The sequence below is a fragment of the Aptenodytes patagonicus genome, chromosome Z (assembly GCF_965638725.1).
Source record: "Aptenodytes patagonicus chromosome Z, bAptPat1.pri.cur, whole genome shotgun sequence".
Classification (NCBI taxonomy): Eukaryota; Metazoa; Chordata; class Aves; order Sphenisciformes; family Spheniscidae; genus Aptenodytes; species Aptenodytes patagonicus.
This window is the reverse complement of record NC_134982.1, coordinates 3,441,775-3,462,709: the sequence shown is the minus strand read 5'-3', so window position 1 is coordinate 3,462,709 and position 20,935 is coordinate 3,441,775. Positions and strand designations below refer to the sequence as shown.

General features: G+C 39.8%; 1 protein-coding gene across 5 annotated transcripts in view; it reads right to left on the bottom strand.

The window, feature by feature from the left end:
* The window catches only part of LOC143173220 (dymeclin), a 224,758-nt gene that overhangs the window by 105,700 nt on the left and 98,123 nt on the right, over positions 1–20,935 (bottom strand). For all 5 annotated transcript variants that reach the window (XM_076363416.1, XM_076363415.1, XM_076363414.1 and 2 more), the window contains exons 12-13: positions 9,586–9,699; positions 8,142–8,236 (exon numbers count right to left, since the gene is read on the bottom strand). In XM_076363416.1, coding sequence (XP_076219531.1) covers positions 8,142–8,236; positions 9,586–9,699 — 209 coding nt within the window. The remainder of the gene's footprint in view (positions 1–8,141; positions 8,237–9,585; positions 9,700–20,935) is intronic.

Genomic DNA, 20,935 nt, shown 5'->3' with positions numbered 1-20,935 from the left:
TTAACAGCTCTGGCCACAGGACATTAATTCCAAGAACCCCTTCCAGAGCTTGATCTTTTATTATTGTATAATTTGACTTGTGAAGTCTCTTGATGTAAACTGGCGTGAGAGCAGAAGCAGCCTCTTTTCTCTAGGGTTTGCTATTGTGGAAACTCCTCTATTATGATTAAGAGATCAGTAAACTGAGATTTAATTTAATGGTCCAATTAAGATTTGAACCCAGGATATAAAAGCCTTGTCTATTGATGGTTCTTATGGTGGCATTAAAAAGCTGCTACCGAAGGGCAGGCTCCCAATGTGCACGGTATGATGCAAACCTGCATGTTTCAAAGCATCCTCAGAGCCACGCAGCTCTAGGCAACAGAAATCCCTTGTTACGACAGTACCAACAGAGAAATAATACAGGAAGCGGGGACTAGTTTTCCTATTATGTGTTAACAAAGGTATAGGTTGGCTATTATGCTATAAATCTACCACTGACATCTTACTAGTACTGTGTTGCTTTTTGGTTACTGACAACTGAAAGCTGACCTTTCTGAAATACGACTTTTCCAAAATAAGGTTTCAGAGGGTCAAAGGGTTCCACCCCCAAATTCGGAACAATTTTAGGAAATTTCCTATCTGAAAAACGGCTCTAATTTACCACCGTTCATTCCCCTGCTGTAAGAAAGAAGCCCGAAAGATGAGCTTAACAGAAGTATTGCATACCCCATTCACCTAAGTTCTTTTGCTCAATTCACACATCTCATTTAAAGTTTGAAATGCTTACTATGCTAAAATTTTACCATTTAAAAAACACAATTCCTTTACGAGAAGCAACCCTTCTGTTCCTACACTTAATTTTTCAAAGAACTAAAAACAGATGAGAATTAGAAACCAAACAGCTCTGAAGCATTCATGCAGCAACCTGGCTTTTTTTTTTCCCCCCCAAATTTTTCTCCTTAAGAAGTGCCTTTGATTTGGGTAACTCAATTTCACTAGTTTTCTGCACCAACTGTCCCATCGCTATTCTCTGGTGAAAGAGGAAGCTATATGTTAAAAAGCTTCCCGAAAGCACCGTGGACATCAAAGGAAAAAAAAAAAAGGCAGGAAAACCAGAATGCTCAGAGCATAAAGCCATGTGGGAGAGAAATTTGTTTATCTTCCTATGTGAGCAGCCTAATGAGTTTCGAGCCAGCAATTACATCTCATTATTGGCACTGCTAAAAAAAATTTATTAAGCAATTGGTAAATTCTAATTTCACCACATTCACACGCTAACAATTTCAGATTTTTCAGTTGAATGTGGCCCCTAATAAGCAGCTCAGATCACACATGTCTTGCTGCTGCATAAAGGTTTTTCTTCTTTGCGGAACACACATACTGGACTATTTGAATAACCAGATGCCTGGCAAATTCAAAATGTCTTCTGCTCTATACACAGAGATCCCTGTTGAAGGAAGTTTAGGTTTAAAAATACTTCAACAATATATATAAAGAAATAAAAAATATTTTCAATGAATAATCATAGGCCAGGAAAAAAAGGTCAGGGAAGCAGACGTAACTAACACGTGTTACAGAGTCATCATTCTGCCAAACACAGTGACATGTGAAAATTTGATTAATTTCCTCCTTATCCCTACTTTATAAAAGCAACAACTGACATAATCTAGGGGAAAGAAGAGGGAAGTAATACGCTTTCTTCTTTTAAGGACAATACAATATGAAAATTGACAATAACAACAACCAATCTGATTACTGACAGCCTATAAAAAGGTAGGGAGAAAGTAGAGCCAGGAAAAATAAAATGTCATCCACTCCATCAAATAACACGGGGAACATTACAAAGATGTGCAATTCTATAAAGGTGACTGATAAAGAAAAACAGTGGAAGAAAAGTCTAACCACTTTATTAAGGGACGTTGTGAACTAACCAAAATTCAAATTCACAAACCCAACAGATATTTATATCGCAAGCAAAACCCATTCTTGGATAAGCAGTGAACTCTGTTCTGCAAATGAACTAATATTTGTTTCGGCAAACCCAAGCAGAAACCTCAAGAATTATACTAGTACCCAAGAACAAGGCACATATTTAAATGATTAAAAATTGTGTGCTAAAATAGAAGAAAAATTTCATGGCAAATGCTTTTACAATTCACCTTTTAACCTGGAGTTACTGTTTTAATCACAAAAGTTTTACAGTACTCTGACAATTTTACTTAGGGCAATTGGGGCCATCATTGAAAAAAGGGCTGATAAACTTGAAATCATTAGATTCTGGATGCACATTACTCTGTATTTTAATAAACTAGCTACATGGTTTCATATGCAGGAATATAAAATACACAGTTACATGCATCTATTATCAAAATTCAGAGACTTCCTTAGGAAAAAGTCAAGTTAAAAGACCAGTTATGAGAAATGCATTTTCTCCTCACGCCATACGTATCTTTGACTCTGCAGCATTAACTACAGGAAGCTTTTTTCCTCATCCAGCATCGAATTTGTTCATCAAAGCTACATGCAGCTGGTAAATACTTAATTACTGCAGTAGCAATACAAGGTTTCTACAGAAACTCGCACATTACAACTTAGAGACAATTTTTAATCCAGCATAATCTTAAACGGAGCTCAAAAGGTGCAGTTTAAAGCAACATCATGCACTCTTATTCTCAACGAACTGTCATAAATATTTGCACTCAAGAAAATCCTGCCAGACTATAAGAGGAAGCAGTAGTAGAAAAATTAAATTACTAACATAGAAAACCGTAAGACAAATGGTTTGGCTGGGGAGGTGAAACTTCTCAAATACAGCAGCACATATCAGAATAGATGGGAATTTTCCTTGGTAGCTTACGAAACATAATTGACTCTACAAAGTGATGAAGACACTGTTGAAGAGTGCAAAGGGAAAGAAGGGTTTCAGCCTCCTCTCAGATGAGAGAAGGTAGACTTGGGGAACCACAGCAACACAGTCATCCTCTACAAGCATGGATATTTAAGCACGCTACTTACAACTCTATTTAAAAAAAGAAAAAAAAAAAAAGAAAAAACCCCAACACTGAGCTACTCCAGTGCCCCGCATCATGCTCCAAGATACCCTACAGCACTCATCACCAGCAGCTTCAAGGCTGGCTGACCAGTAAGAAGTAGGGTTACTATCTCTGCTTCTTCCAGACAGCAACAGAATCAGTACGGCCGGCTCTTCGTCTCACGCTTTGCTCTAGTAACAGGTATAGCAGGGCTATGATGACCCTCAAGTGCAACATACTGCACCCTATAGCATGCACAAGTTAAAGTCTCTGATCTGTATCCCTTTCAAGCATACCTTTTTTCCTAATCCCACTTGACTCCTGTGAGCATCAGGAGGATGACAGAAACCTCTTTCTTCATAGCGTTCCCTGAATCCCACTGAACTCTCTACGACAGCCAAAGAAATCAACAAAATATGACACTGATACAATTACGTGCCATCTTTAAGTTCCTTAAGTCATCTAACGGGGAGAAGTGCAACCTATAAAGTGTTCTTAGTGCCTCACACAGCCCTGCACGTGAATAGCTGTGGTGATAGTGTAGAAAAAAAGGAAAACTGGACAGTGTTTCTAGCCCCATAAAGTCATTTAATGTTAAATGTGCGTGTCTAATTAGTGAGGTGTATGGCAACCTCTAGTGGTATACGGCTGCTTAGAAAACAGCAAACATTCCAATATATGAAGCTATAGGAAAAGCATTTGCCTTAAGTAACCAGTTGTCTTCGTGTCACTAATTTTATTAGAATGCCACGGTGATGAGATGTCAGAATACAGCTGTTCAGGGAAAGACTCTCCATTTCCAAGCGGGCAGGCTAGCTGTAGAAAAGCTGAATGCCATGAAAGCTGTTCCCAAATAGGTTAAAGGAATTAATGCCAACTGACTTGCAGTTTTAAGTGACAAGTCGAATACCTGCACTAATATGCCAGTTAGGTGCGTGGCTTTACTTTTTGGTAATTGTACTTGTAAAATAGAAATCAAGCAAAGGAAACACCTACCCTCATTGCAGGTATGCAATACTCCACCTGGGTGTGCTTTGTTGCTTAGAGACTATACAGCCACCTCTGGTAGTCATTTGTGACAATGACGACATCAACACACATTTTATTTTATTTTTTTATAATAGTCTACCAATATAATTTAAAGATACTACAAATATGAGAGAGACACAGTGCAGTGCAGTATCACCCTTAGCACTACGCTGATAAAATAGCTCCATGTAATTAAAAACAAACCAGTGGTAACAGCGGATAGAGAAGGGAAGGATCTCAAAGTCAGGGCCGTCTACAGCAGAGGACATCCAACATTAAATGAATACTGCCCTGGATCTTATTATAAAACATCTATTACATCTATTTTTACTTCCAGCAGCTGCTTGTGATAGATTTATACAAATCTGTCAATTTTCATGCTTGCTGGAACATGATACGAATTACCCAACATTATGAAGTTGTATTTTACTGAGCTCTTACGTACACTACATTGAATATTCTCAGCTAATTCTTTCATAGAAAATAGTCTTCAGAATTTAGAACAATTGGCAGTCTCTGCTCAGAATAGGATTAGGAAAAAGCTTGCATGGAAATGGAATTACTTCTCACATTAAGGAAGGAATCATTAGAGCATCTGGTGAGGCTTAAATTATGACTGTTGTATTGCTAAGCAGATTTTAAGTTAAGTGTTTCACAGCTACTTAATTTAAAAACCTATACCCTAAAATACTTCATGTAATATAAAGTACCATCTTCTTTTTAGGCTTTTCCTTCACAGAAAACACTTTTTCATTATGAATACTGTGGTTTATTCTCTCAGAGATGCTTCCACTCTGATGGTGGAACCAGAATAGGAATTTAAATATAAATATTCTGATTTGGCATCATGGAGCAAGCTGGGTCCATCAGTGCAGGCTAAATTTAGTAAGAGTGGCTAACAGACTTCGTAAGGTAGGAAAACAAAGGACAACGTATGCCTCAAAATATCAATCTCTTAAGAAATATGTGTGTTCATAAGTATTTATTCCTACTGCTTTTCTTGATAACTGAAACCTTATAACAAAACTGTGTATCTTGAGAGGAAATCAGGTTAAAATACTTCCTTTATGGTGCTTAAGCCTGCCAGGGAACCCAAGGCTGTAAAGCTCCTGAGAAGAAAATGTTACCATACTAGCAGTAAAGTCTTACGGGAGACAGGCTGGCCCTGGAACTGACTCTTCCTTCCAGCCTGCCCGTGTCCTAGCCCCACAGGACATTTTACAACAGATTTTAATACATTTTTATAGTAGGGTCTTTTGATTTATAAGCAATCATGATCATAGTGACAAATTAAATCCCAGTCTTGGTGGCCATTTTTGCCTATTGTCCAGATGTACAGTTTTCTACCTGCAAAATAAGATCTTTGGTCAACATTACACATAAAAACTGAGGGGGGGGGGAGGGGGGAATCAAACATATTCCCTAACCCTCCTCTTGTTTTTCTGGTTCTGTTTTAAATTTAAATTCACCTCCTTCATAACAATTTCTACACTATACTAACATGGAGCGTCTGGCTACAATGAGGCTTAAAAGTAACAGCACGGAATATCTTTGGACTATGTAAGAATATCGTATTATATATAATACATATCATATTGCCTTTTTGTTTTACTTTTTCCGTTGATGAGTATATCCATTTTCCGTACCTATCCTTACATTATATCCAACTATAAATACAGCTCCAACCCTGCTGGCACCCAATGCTTGGTATAACCAGCACCCTTCTCAGACTGCTATCCTACCACACTACAGTTGGTTGGATATTGTTTGGTTATTATTTGTGATACCGCCCAGCTCAGATCCCATGCGAAGTCCCTCTGCTAAAAGCCATACAGAAACCAACCAACAGTAGCTACTAAGAGCTTACATCTTTGGAAGAACTAAGAGTTTCGAATATGCCAGTACTATGTGTTTGCTCTAAGGTCTCTCTATTTGGCACATTTCAAGGGTGGCGTTGCTAGTCCTTCACACAGTAAAAGACAGGTAACTTGACAGACAATTTTAACGTGACGGATTTTTTTTTCCCCTGTTTTCTGCCACTCGCCCCTATTGCCTCCTTTCCGCACACCAGTGTTAAGCAACAACAGCAGTCTGTCTGCCTTCAATAAGAATATCAGCACAATTATTTCACAACTAAAATCAAGCAGCAATGTTGAAGTCTCGTCGTAACTATGCATGCCTAGAGAGATGACGAATAAGGCACCCAAACGTCACAGCAGATTGTTGAAACGTTGCATACACGGAGTGCAAGAGAATTTCTGGGTGTTGCACGTCCTTCCTTGGGTCTTGAGGTGGGTCTTAAAGGTCAGGGAGTCAATCTGCCCCAAAGATGCCATTACAGATGGTGAAAACTGCATGTGAGAAGGCTGGAAAAGGCTGGTATAGGGAGGAGCCTCACAGCACACAAAGGCTCCTTTTATGTTTCCGAGTTTTAAGGTTGAGGTGAGACGTGCGTGCAAAGGTACTGAGGTTGCTGCTTCTCTACTGATGGCTGCCACCTCTTCTGATAAGCCAGCAGACCACATGCTTAGCCATTTCATAACCCAATCAAACCAAAATAATCCAGCTGAGCTTACTATGAACCATGAGTTTAAATTTTCAACAGGAGACGTCCACAAACTCAGAGCATTTTGACAAAAGCCAAGCCACACGGAAATACACGTGCAGTTACGCCACACGACTACAAGATTACTGAGTGGTGATAACAGCCGTCTGTAACGGGACTAGCAAGATAACCTCTTCCTGGCCCAAATATAACCAGAGGAACACAGCTCGTGCTTTGGTCTGCAGAAACAGCAGTAGAATAAAATGGAACAAAACAGAAACTGGGAACATAGGAAAAAGCCCTGAAGTGGAAAAAGTAGTATCACACTAAAAACCAGACCATGTTTTTGAGCATCAAGGTAGTGTATCTCACACCACGCTAGGATCTATGATTTCAGAGGCCAACATTTGCAAATGCTTGGAAAACTCAGAGACTCTATGTCTATGATCTGAGAAATGAAGAGAGCAGGTATTTAAGACAATGTCTGTGACACATAACAGGAAAATAGCTTCAATTCAAATTCTGAACACTCATTATCACTGCCAAGGGTATGAAAAGAGGGTGACTGTCAAGCAGGGAAAAGGTAATGGCAGAATGCATTCATCCTGGATACATGTCCATACTTTTACAACCAACCATTTCCAAAAGAGAAGGGGCTCGGAAAGAATTAAATCCTGAAGAGCAGTGGTTTAAGAACACGATGTATCTCTCGTTAACCCAGTCCTTTACAAAGTGTACAGGCACGCAATTATCATGTACTTATTTTTGGCACACTGTCTGTACTTGACAAGCACTATAACAGTTTATTCCAGATCGCATTAACAAGGACCTTCCCGGTTTCCCTTGGAGCGTGGAGCAGGGCTGGCTGCCAAGATGAGAAGGGTGCCTGACGCATGATTACCTGCCTTTACAAAAGTGGTCTGCAGCACAGATACAAAATAGGAAGGACCAACTTCAGTATCTACTTCTTTAAAGCTATGGCCCTGTTTTCGAACCAGGGCAGATATCGACTATTTATTACTATACAGGCTAATAAACTTTATCACTTGAAAAGCACGGGTGTAGGTTTTATTGCCCATATTTGTAGGGCCCCGTCACAAAATGATCGTTGCGTTACGTCTGATTTAACAAATAGATCTTTTGCCAAATACGCCGGAAAAAGTAAAGCAAGTTGCAAATCCAGTCTGCGTAGTACTTGAGAACCACCACTCAGTGCATTTTTATAATAACGTGACACATGACTAAAAAAAAGTATAATTCACACAAATCCCTGAAAACCTTCTGGTTTGAAAGCAGCTACTGGCCGTCCTGTTAAGAGAATCAAAAGTCAGAAGTTTCTCAGACAGAGAAACTAATACTTTTTGTGCATTCAGAACAGAATCAAGTACAAAGCAAGTAAGATTTATTCTGGGATTATTTAGTTATTCAGTTATCATTTCAGCTATTTAGTTCATCAGTATCTATTGAGGTATATAAAATTCAAGTTCCTCTACTCCTGAGTTTCAGCAAAGATGAGTTTCAAGAGAAGTCTATTTGTGAAGTTTTATATTTACCTGATGATCCTCTGAGCAGCATACTGATGAAGTGAGCGGAACTGTGCTGACATATTTGCTAAGGCTGCCAGACAATTTGTATGAAGGTATTTGTCCTGTCAGAAAGAAGAGGAAAGGAAAAAAACACATCAAATTGTCCTTTTGATATATATTGACACCAATTGCAGGAATCATTCAAAAGACTGAGTAATATACGTGGCTTTGAAGGACACGGTCAAAAGCATATAGCAGAAACGCAAAGTGTATATACTTGGTGATGTTTTAAATATGTTTTCCTAAAATACAAGGCTTATAAAAGAGTGATTGTTTCATACAGATTTCAGAGCGTATATATGTGTACGTATACATGCATATATATGTGTGTGTGTCTTCACTTCTTTAGCAATGTTGATTTACAATGCCATCACAGACGTAACATATATTGAAAGACATTCTCCTCCACTCCCTCACTCTCCTTTTTGCAGTCTTATCCTAAAATTTTCTGCTTCATAACTCATCTCCCTATTAACTCTTTCAAAGCATTCTGTATATCCCACAACTATAACCATACGATACTTCAGAGATCCGGTCCCCTTGTTAGCATCCCTGAAACCATTTGACCAGATAAGCATTTCAATGACGGCCCTGTCGAAGTTGAGGGTTTTCACAGAACCAAACTTGTCCACTTGTCCAATCCAAGAGAGATTTATTTTCCCTACTCAAGTCTAAAATATGCATTTACATAACGTAACAGATTCCAGATCCTACAAATATATGCCAAGAATGTCCTCGTTTCTTCCAATGCTTTTGATCATAAAAGTGAAACCCTTAAGTTTTCCAATTTAAAATATATTTAATTTTTTTCCCTACTTTTTCATCTAAAAACTTCTGTGCCTTTAATTGTTGAAAATATACAAAAGTGTATAATACCATGCTTACGTGTTTGAGATAAGGTATAGAATCAAATGCTTGAAAAATGCACAAAGACACTCTGATAGGACGCTATGAAGTTGAAGCAGTTTTGCTTTGCTAGGGCTCAAAAAGGTTTTACGGCCCAGTCACTGTCCTACTTCATAAAAGCACTAACCATAAATAGAGCTGAAATTCCCACTTCTGAGTAACTGAACAGACACAAACAACCTATAAGGAGTCATTTCTTCTCATCAACCTAAGGAACTTTTCCTTCTCATCTGAAGATGAGCAGTTCGGTGCCTGAATCATGGACTTTAGAGAAACCCACTCAATGGATTGAATGATAATACAGAGACGGTGTTACAAGTTCGGAACCACTTATTGTTGTGCTTCGTTAATATGGCTGATCTGCCCATTCCTTCCCTCCTGTAAATTCAGATGCCAACTGGTTGCAACAGAATGAAGAAAATCCCACACCCTGTTTGAAATTGAATTCATGCTGTTGAAGTTAGAAATCCATTCTACGTGCATAAGCGCTACACGTAACTCTTACCCTTGTCCGTGTCATGTTGTACTGGATGGTTCTTATCACGACTAGTATCAGGAGACTCCCAAGTGAGATCTCTGTTAAGACACGCTCAGCATACCAAGTGATATTTTTCAATATCTGAAAAAAAAAAGAACAAAGTTCTTCAGCACCTAGGTCTGAATAAGAACATAGAAAGTTGTCTGGACTCTCGCATTCCTTAAGATAGGTAAATTAGCTTCCAGCTTCAAATGTGACCAAAACCTATTGTATTCTAAAGCAAGAATAAAAGAAAATTTAAAAAAAAAAAAAAGAAAAAGACAGACTTCTGCAGTATTATCACCTAGTAGATCTCATCAACTTTATCATAAGACATCTGGAAACACACTAAGTGTAGAAAGATGATGAGATTTGGCAATTCCCTAATTTCTATGCCCTGTGCCACCACACTCCTATCTATATTCTTTCGATCTTACCCTTCACACTTTAAAAAGTCTCCAGTTCCACCCTAGCCACCTGAATAACGTTGCCAATTCCTTCCCATTTTCCCTCATTACAAGTTGGGCAAGAGGCAGCACGTACAAGCTCTGACTGATCGGCAAGAGCGCACATGCTGAAGGACACAGGGCAGATCAACAGGTTAACTGTTGACTTCACACTGAAGCCTTTCTCTTGCCAGAGGTGAGGTCTCTTCCCTTAACAGGTTAGAGAAAGTCATCAGCTAGGTTAAGAGCTTCATATCTTTCAGTGCTCTCCACTATCAGGGTGGATGAAGTTTACCACCATTTCTGAGTTTATTGCAGAAGGAGAATCAATCCGCTCTTTCCTCTTAGAGTACTCAGCCGACCAACCTGGAGTGATACAGCAAACATATGCACAAAAAAACCCTGCCTTAAAGGACTGGTAAAAATGAGTCAACAGGAACTGCCCTAAAAACATGGAGAAGATCCTCTATAAATTCAGGGTTATTCTGGGTCAAACCAAAAATTTGCTTAAACAAGGACTATTCCACACAAAGTTGTCACTGTATAACTTTGATATATTTGATATATTAAGTACATTTCATTGAAACTTCATGTTCAGATGTCTTAAAAACCCAGCCAAACCCCACCAACCTCACTGATCAACTTGATTAATTAGCCTCTTCTCTTAAAAAGCTATATGAAAACACACTTCTGACTATATTCCTTCTTCCCACCGCTCCTTTGGATGAGTGAAAAGAATTGTTGCCCTTCATTTTACGTCATTTCTGCTTTTAGAATTCCCTCTTCCTCCCACTAACAAGCTCGCTCAGCAAAACCCCTTCTTTCTTCAAGAAAGAGGATGGAGAAGTAGCAACTGATTTCCTGTGAGGAGATATGGAGACTTGGCCACTGAATGACTTGCAGAACACAAAGGGAAAGGCAATGCTGGGAACTACTTCAAGCTGCTGCTGATTTTGTACTATTTACTCCTTGTGTCTAGGACAGACACATTCATATAAACTGTGATGGAAAGAATCATAACTTTACTTGTGAAAAAGAAGGGATACCTGGAAAGTAAAACTAAAATCATACATATATATATATATATTTTAGTGAAATATTTAAAAAATAGCACTTTCAGAATCTAAAGCCTCATACAGCTACCTAAAAAAACCCCGGATAATCTATGCAAGGATATCTACACGGGCTTCTGAAGGAATATAATACTAAATTCTGCAAAATCTGTGGCAAAATTCAAGCTCAAAGTTTAGGCGTCTCTCATTACGAAGTGTTACACCATAGCATCATCCCTTGGTTTGGTAGTGCAGGACTCTTCCACTACAACTCAACATTGCCACAGAGAAATGATTCCGCATCTGAAAGCGGAAACATTGGGTGTACTCGCACATTCAGGTAACCTGGAGAAATGGACAATCAACACATAGGTATTTAGATCTCATTATTTGTTTGTTAAAGGTGCAAAACACCACCTTGCCTCATTAATGGTAATGGCAAAAGGTTACTTCGTTTCTTTGATAATCAGGTGTTCACTTTACAAACAATTGTATGCCATGTTTTTAAATGATGTAAGTCACTCAGTTGCTAATCACTAAAAGAGCACAGAACTGGAATCCAAAAAGGTCACCCCGTATTTGTAGTTTCCATAATATTAAATTTGTCATTTGAAATTCTGTGTATTTAAGGGGATTAGTAATTATGGTCATGCACACTGTTCAGCTCATCAAGGGCAGTACGTTAAGCAATCTTTTTCTCTTTGCCTATATTTGAGAAGGAAATGGGAGACCGAGAGCTATTTTACTAACACAGCTTCTTCCATTCAGCCCAGAGCCTGGATCTGTGCAAACCTTTATGAATTACAGAATCATAGAGTCACTTAGGTTGGAAAAGACCTTTAAGATCACCGAGTCCAACCGTTAACCCAGCACTGCCAAGTCCACCACTAAACCATGTCCCTGAGCACCACATCTACACGACTTTTAAATACCTCCAGGGATGGTGACTCCGCCACTTCCCTGGGCAGCCTGTTCCAATGTTTCACCACTCTTTCAGTAAAGACATTTTTCCTCACATCCAATCTAAACCTCCCCTGGCGCAACTTGGGGCCGTTTCCTCTTGTCCTATCGCTTGTTACTTGGGAGAAGAGACCGACCCCCACCTCGCTACAACCTCCTTTCAGGGAGTTGTAGAGAGCGATGAGGTCTCCCCTCAGCCTCCTTTTCTCCAGGCTAAACAACCCCAGTTCCCTCAGCCGCTCCTCATCAGACTTGTTCCCCAGACCCCTCACCAGCCTCGTTGCCCTTCTCTGGACACGCTCCAGCACCTCAACGTCCTTCTTGTAGTGAGGGGCCCAAAACTGAACACAGTATTCGAGGTGCGGCCTCACCAGTGCCGAGTACAGGGGCACGATCACTTCCCTGCTCCTGCTGGCCACACTAGTTCTGATACAGGCCAGGATGCTTTTGATACAGTGGAATATCAGTAGGCTACGTAGGAGTCCTGTAAGAATATTAACAGCACATTTGTCATTGCAGATGACAACTTGTTTTTAAATGGAACACATTTCTTTGAAGAGAAAATTAAAAGTTGTATTATAAAAAGAATGCTTCACGTAGGAAGTTCTTATTGTCCCTTTCTAATTATCTTCCTGATCTTTGTTTCTCCTCCATCAGTCCGCTTTGGTATTGAGTTTTCCCCATGCTCCCTGTAGTTGGGTTTGGAATATCACCAATATAATCAGCCAACAGACCGCTGTTGACCAATCCTTCCGAATATGAGTCGGCAAGGCAGTCTGATGTATTTTACGGTATGCCTGCTGCCGAACTTCTTTTCTAGTCAGCAGCCTTAATTTGTGCAGTAAGTTTAAGACACACACACACAGAGCACATGCCTCCCACAAAGCCCCATAAACTAAGCAAATGATTTATACTACAATCTGTGAAACATCAAAGATCTTAAGTACTACGCTGTTTTGAGGACCCAACAGGCACTCAAAACACCGCAGTAATGCAAGTTATATTAGTGATGAGAATGGAGAGGTTTAGACTATAGTTGTTTTATGTCACCTACTCTGAAATACATACTCACAAAGCCCTGTAACCTACATATAATTCTGCTTCGTTTTATCCATCAACTTTTACCCTTAAATCCCAAACACGTATGTCACAGGCTCTCTTTGCTTTAAGCGTTTCTTTTCATTATCAGTTGGGATCAAGTCCTCCTTCCCTTCCACCACCATACTCCCACCTATGCCTTTAAAAGCATTTTTATCAGCTCCAAACACAAAGCAAAGTAAGACCTATCCTATCAAATACGCAGGATGATGACAACGAAGACCTTTGAGAAATGCATCCAACAGTTCTGCTCACAGCAAAATTTGCAGTCAGGACAGACCTACACGCGATTAATCAGAGACATTCAAAGCAGCAGAATTAAAGGGAAAAAATAGTTTTTTTTAAAGGAAGCATTCTTATAGGGCTCCTCCTTTGGGGCAGAAAAGCAGCCACCGCCTTCACACACCTGATTTTCTTGGCTACCCTCAGCTTGATGCCCCCTGTAAGCGCCCGGCTGCCCAGGCCACCCATCCCCTGACGGCCAGCAAGGCACTTGCTTTTCGAGTACTCCCCCGCAGAGCACCCCAAGCCGAGCTCCGCAACGGGTACTGCGGCTTTTCCCAGCATTTGTGATAGGAGTATTGCTGGCAAAAATCTGGGTATTATTTAACACAAGGCGCTGGGGGATATTATATTTCCCGTAGCATTGTGTAGGATCCTACCGTAAGTAATGCTTAATAGTCAAGACATAATTACACATACATTTTATCAAAACTCTTAGTCAATAGATTCCAAAGCAAAACCCAAGTGAAAAAAAATAAAATCCTATGGAGCTTATTCTAGACAAGAGTAATACTTTACAAGTACTATCTTTAAAATGCCTTTTTTTTTTCTTTTCTTTTTTAAACATTTTTTTAACCTTCCAGGCTCTGCAAATTCCACGTGCACGCATGTTTCTTTCATTTACCTCCCACCTTCATTCTCACCTTAACTCTGTGTCTCTTGATGCTCTTTCACAGTACAAGAGACATTTGAAATAGCATCTTAATTAGGATTCATCAAACTCTCTCCTCCCTCACTTTATCCCTAGCATACCCGAAAGCCTCTTTCATGAAGTATTTCAGAGAAGATTGCATTTGCCTATGCTGAAAGATCTTGGTGTTTTTTTGATGAACCTCCTAAAAAGGAGGAACCTCCTAAAAGGATTCTTACCCATTTATGCTTTGAAAATCATGCATACAAAGGCCTATGCAACAAGAGGTACATCCCAAATATCATTACAGACTAGATACACTAAAACAAACAAACAAAAAAGATATAGCCACTGAAGACATTTGGTAGGCTCAGGAAATTAATGTTAGTAGGTAAGCTGATGCAGTTTGAGATACAGAAGTCATTTCTGTACCATGTATGAAGAGACAAAATAAAAGTTCAGATCATTAAAATTAAAAAAAAAAAAAAAAAAAGCATCTCCGTTACCACATGCTACCTAGTACCTGACTTTTTGTCAGCACCTCCCTATTTCCCACAAGGCAGCTGAAGCGAAGCCAATGACTATAACCTATAGATGGGAAAACCACTGTTTAATTGTAGTGCAGTGCTGGCTAAGGTGACAAACAGCCCCAGCAACAGGCTCAAGTGTGACAATTTCTGGTAAACCCCTTTTGCTCAAAGGATAGAAAAATCAGAATATGGGGAAGAAGGAAAGACTTGAGAGGTATTTAAGGGAAGAATGGTCAAGGCTGAGGAACAAATAGGAAACATGAAATCACTACAAGAAAGGTTTCCACCTACAGCAGGCTATGAGTGGATGCGGAAACAGGTATAATTTCTGGTTATAACAAGTCAATAATACTATTTTAAGACAAAGTGATGACGGTATAGATGAAAGCAAGTCATCCAAGGAGTTTCAGTAAACAAGGACAACTAGTCAGGACGGACAACATAGACGAATAACAGGAACAGCCTGAAAGACAAAGAAAAATCCACATATACTTACACAAAACAGGCAACTGAAAAGTTAAAAAAAGCTGTTAGTTGTGTAATTAATGGATTACACATAGGAACTTCAGTACAAGAAGATACTCTGCTAGAGGAGAACTTGATCATCCCGAGGCTGATAAGCATAAACCTATGATCAGATACAGCAAGTCAGTGGGTTACTTCGCAACTGCAAAGTGCTAAAATAAGCGTAGACAGTCACTGGTTGCAATTAATTGTTTGCGATTTCTTCAAAACAGCTTATTTACGACCACGTGAACATACCTGTTTTCAAGAGAAGATTTTATATAAATAAACAAATGAACCACTCTGACAACAAAAAATATCTCAAGCTGAGCGCTTGAACCTTCCAGAAGAAAAATATACTGCTATTTGAAGAACCGTATATGATCACAAAGTAATGGTTACATTCTATAATATATAAATATAACAGGGATAAGTTGTGGTTGCACGTTTCATTTCCTGACTTCTGAATGCTTAGAGTACTGAAAATTTAACGTACTTTTAAAAACAAAATGTATCTATGAAAATGGGTAGTATAAAATACTGTTTGTTTTGACCTCACACACAATGGAAATCCAAAGCAATGGGACATAATGGGACATATTTCTAGACGCTTATTGAAAAGAAAGAATTTTACTCAATTTGCTCTAAAGAGATACCCAGTGGTTGGTTTTTTTCCCCTCTGAGATAAAATACACTTACCCCGACAAAAGATCAACTTACTGATTAAATCTCTAATAGCTATTTCTTATAGTCCCTCATTTACGAGCGAAATAGCAAAGCAACCTCCTCCCACAAATAAAACGAGGCCCATGTTTCTTCCCACTCCCTCTGGCGTTATTTTGTGGGGCACATCCCTCCACTTTACCAACCAAAGTGGAAGTTCCTTGATTCACACTATGATGGAACTCAGGAGTCTCAGGTCCCGTCAGGTGCTCTCTCACAAAGGGCGTTCCCACGGGACAAGAGGAACGGGACTGGAACAAGTTAGATAACCTCAAGTACGACCTTGAGCCCTCCAACGTCTCCAATCACATCTTTCTCATCCACCTATAGCTCCCTGTGCTACGCACAAGCCTTCACCCTTCCTGTTTTCCCGCCCTGTAGCCCATACCCAGCTCCTTGTCCTCCCAGATCCCATTCCTTCTCAGATCTTTCTCTTCCCAGCTTCCAATTCCCCCACCCACACCTTGCCCGTTCCAGCCTCTCATGGAAAAGAAGTCTGACTTCACCTTCTCCAGCATTTTGTCCCTCTGCTCCTACCCTGCCTCTTTTCTCGTTTCTTTGCTCAGCAATCCCAAATCTTACCTGTTTCTTGTTTAATTCATGTCTCTCTCCCCCGCTGTACCCATCCCATGTTCCTTGTGCAGCCAGCCACAGCCCCCTTCCAATTTCTCCTAATCGTTGTCACGTCAGGCTCCTGCTTCTATACTCTTTCTTTAGATGTGTAGATGTGGCGCTCAGGGACATGGTTTAGAGGTGGACTTGGCAGTGTTAGGTTTACGGTTGGACTCGATGATCTTAGAGGTCTTTTCCAACCTAAATGATTCTATGATTCCATGTGGCTTCAAGCATTGCCAAGCAGCACCAGAAGCATCGCTGGGTGCACAGTCCCATCCCACAGGAGCTGGGAGCAGCACTTACACAAGCTTCAGCTTGTCCCTACAGATCTCAACTGATAAATGCTCCCTGGCCAGGGGAGGATGCAAACAGCCCGGCTCTGGGAGCAGCAAAATGAGAATATTCAATCACCATGGACATCAGGCCACCTCCGGCTACGTATCTGCTGTGCAGATGGAAACAGACTGCTCCCCTTCCCCCAGACATTTATAATTTGGTCAAATTTAGTCAGATTATCAGCAGCAGAACCCTAGCACAAAGACTACCTGCCAAATTTCAAATTCCTAATGCAAAACATGACCTTACCAGAGCTTGTTAAAGAACACGTTGACAGCTGTAACCATGCACAAGACATGTTCATGCCCTGGTCTCGCTCCAGAAATGGCCAATGGTTCTCACTGAAACTTTAAACACCAACCCTGGAAAATGACATTCACTGAGACAACTATGCCTTGGAATAGTCCACTACTCTCAAAAAAACAAACCACCAAACACCCCCCACCCCAAATTCAAAGTTAAAAACTTACATACCAGTCCCTGTCACCTCTACTCTCTCCCCCCCCATACTGAAGAAAGCAACCACAGCAGGTAGGCAATGAAATGCCTATTTAAAAAACAACAGCAACCATCACCATCCCTCACACGGTTTTGGATTTCAGAGGCACGTAACATGAAAGTACCTTAAATTTCAAAACCATCTACCCAAAATCAGTGCCGCAATTTGAACAATCTCATTGGTTTGCAGATAATATTAAAAAGGGAAAAAAGAAAAACAAAAAGCTCAGACCTGGGGTGGTCTTGCAAGAATAATAATAAAAAAAAAAATTAAGAAGTTTTGATTAACGAGACTTTTTAACACCAGGCTCCTGGACGCCTACAACTCAGGGTGCAAGAACTGCAGATGCAAAGAACAGGAACTCAGTTCTATATATACCCAGCACTGAGATTCTCAGTCTCGGTTTTCTATAACTTTGCTTGTGGGCTATTTCTTAACGCAATAAAAGTAAACACAGTTAAATTGTGATTTACAGTCTATCACTATTTACTACAGCATGAAGTACTATAGTAGCACTGTAGGTTACTGCTACATAAAGTACTATATGATGTTATTTTGACATCCGATGTCATTTTATTTAGAGTTTCATAAATCAGAGAAGAAAAGTCACAAATACTTGTCCCCTTTAGGGAATTCTTGCATTTACTCGTTTACCTTGTTGTTGTTGCTGTTATTATTAGTGAAAGGAATTGAGCTCTACGTGGTTACAGGGACCTAACTGCATTAAGCCAATTGCAGGAACAGGACCTATGGTTTTGATCATATTTTCCAGGCAGTTAAGACCGCATTCATTTTAAACAAAAAATGCTTCAGCAGTCAAAAAGAGTTTCTGTGGTTTCCTGAGCTTTTTACCAGTCAGTATAATCACAAGATTTATAAAACTGTGCTTACTAAAATTAATCTTAAAAATCAATAAATAAATGTGGGTTAAATACCACAAAGGAAAATAGCCCATAAATGGACTGTACAGTCATGCCTCTTATAAGAACAGTACACACACTACACAGCAGCAGAGAGAAAAACAGGTTGACCTAAAATACATCAAATCCTTTTTTTCTTCATACTTCGCCCAAGTGATGGGGGGAAAAAAATAATCCTGCTGTAATTGCTAAAATTTGATAAACATTTGCAGTGAATAAGAGTTTCATTCCAGTTGTGTAACTGAGGCTAGATGTTCACGTTTTACAGAAACACCTATACAGCTTTCCTGACTCCATTCATTTTGCTGCCCTATGATACCCTCTCAGCCTTTAGGAGATGTGGAGTTAATATTTAAGAAAGCATGAGACTAACGTCTTACTTTATACTGTAGTTTTTGAATAGTAACTTGATCATTCATACCTGGAAACATCCATTTAAATAATCCAAAAAGATGGGTGAGGGGAAGTGATTTATCAGTACGGTTTTGAATCCTTTTTCCACAAAGTGGGGCACTAACTACACTTACTTCCCATCACGGGATCTGTAGGAACCCACTACCCATATATCCATTCCCCAACAGTTCACAAGACAAGATGCAATGCTCACATTTGTATTTTGATAACCACATCCCTCTGTAAAGTTCAGGAATACCATAGATAACGTAGATCTAGAAGGTAACTTTATTTTTTTTAAAGTATAACAGAACGTGTTTTTTCTATAGTTAAGGAATCCTTTCTATCAGGAATACTTAAGAGTCAGTATCACAGTCATCAACCCTCTTGTCCATATCATAGTTTATTTAGGTGACTTTCGGAGTGCACAGCTGAAGTTTTGAACAAGGGGAGACCTCCTCTTTCTCCTTCACTGCATCCAATCCATCCACACAACACCAAGATGAAGAGCAGGGCGCAAGAAAAAGCCTTCAAATTCAATAAGGAAAGCACTGCAAGGGTGGAAAAGCATTCTGCTTAGCCTCCAAGTTTGCGCTCTCCTTCGGCATGAAACATGCCCCCATCCATCAAAGAATGGAGAAAAGGGTAAGGGAAAGAATAGCAAGGAAGAGAGGAGCACAGGAGGAAGAGTTAAGGTTATTCCACATCTATCCTCTGCAGTGTCATAGCACTCCATCGGCTTTTGATGGTAGAAGTTTCCATTTTCACAGGTTTTTCTGCAGTAGGGCTGACAGGAGAAGTTCACATAGACAGGCCTGCAGGCTCAGGCAGTTCACAGCCACCTCTCACTACCTAGTTAAGAAGCAAAACTAGCAAAGCTCTGGCCACATTAACGCTAGTAATGAACGGACGCCTCTCACCAGACACTATGGAGTGGGCAAACACAACCACAGAGTAAAAGAAAGAAGCAGTTAGTGAAAATCTGAAGGAAAACCAAAGATTAAATTGAGAAGAAGATGGAAGAAGCAAAGGCAGGACTGAAAAAATCAGTGCAGGGTAAAAGGAACAAGGTGGGGCTTGGTTTTGTTTTTATTAAAATGGAAGTAGTAAACTAACATCCACATTGCACAGAAAACACTACAACTATATTGGCAGGGTTAGCTGCAAAGGCAAGAATAAACCGGACAAGAAAACTTGATTTATGTTTTCATTCCACAGCTGGATCCTTATTACCAATTTTAGGGAAATCTTCCACTTCCACTTATCCAGTAAGGAATTTATTGAAAGACCATGTGTAAAGCCTTTAAAATGAATGAAGAATGACAGGGGAAGAGACTGAGGCAGGAGTGAAATCTTGTCTGCTGTACTCTTACTGCCAGCAAGCTCAATTTATGAGAGAAGCTAAATGACTTCATGATATGGAACCCAAAAATACACATCACATAGGTACATGTACGGTGCGTGTGTATAGGTTCAAGGCACACGAAGGTGAGGCAGAACAAAGCTTCAGGAAAATGTTGTTTCAGTCATCTGCACGGTTACTATAGGGGCTCCTCCCAAAAGCTGCTTCCTAAAAGGTACTCCCAGGAAACTGCATATAAACATCATCTCTTCTTGCTTTCTACATACAGAGCTATAGGAAATAATCTGAAATTTCAGAGAGTAAACACTGTAAATCTCTACCGCTTGGCACCAAGGAAAAAATGCCAGTTCCCTCCAAAACAGGCTGGAAATTACCTGGGAGAAGAGTTCTGCTTAGATACCTTGACACTTGCTTCCAGCTTTTTGTATTTCATTAATTTCACATAACCCCAAAAGAGAGTTTCCACGTCCCAGTCAAAAAATTAAATAAAATCAGCGCAGACATCTTCTGCATTATCGTAGCTTTAGGAGCTAGTAAACTAGAACATAATTGTCCAAGGTATTCTCCAGCACAGGTGGTCAAGGCCCATCAAAGCTAGTCAAAATTTGGATCATATTATATGGACAACATAAAACAGATATTAATCTAGCAGAAAGACAGAAAAAGAAATGCCAAGTAAGGAAGTAACATTCAGTCTGGAAAATAAAACTCTAACTAAAAGCTCCTCTCAGCTGCATCAAACTGGTTAAGCAAAGTTTTTCAAGAGAAACAAAACAGGTTTTCTGTTTTTCTCTCTGTTCTAGCCCCTCCACTTCCATGGCAAACACTCAGCATCGTTGAGGCAGCCTGCCTGGCTATTACTACGTTAATTTGTAACAGGAAACACCAAAAAGACAGAAAAAGAGGTATATGCAGCACCTCCTCTACAAGAGGGAGCGCGTTGGTTCACTTCACTCGGTAAAGTTTTGAAATGACTCTTCTAACTT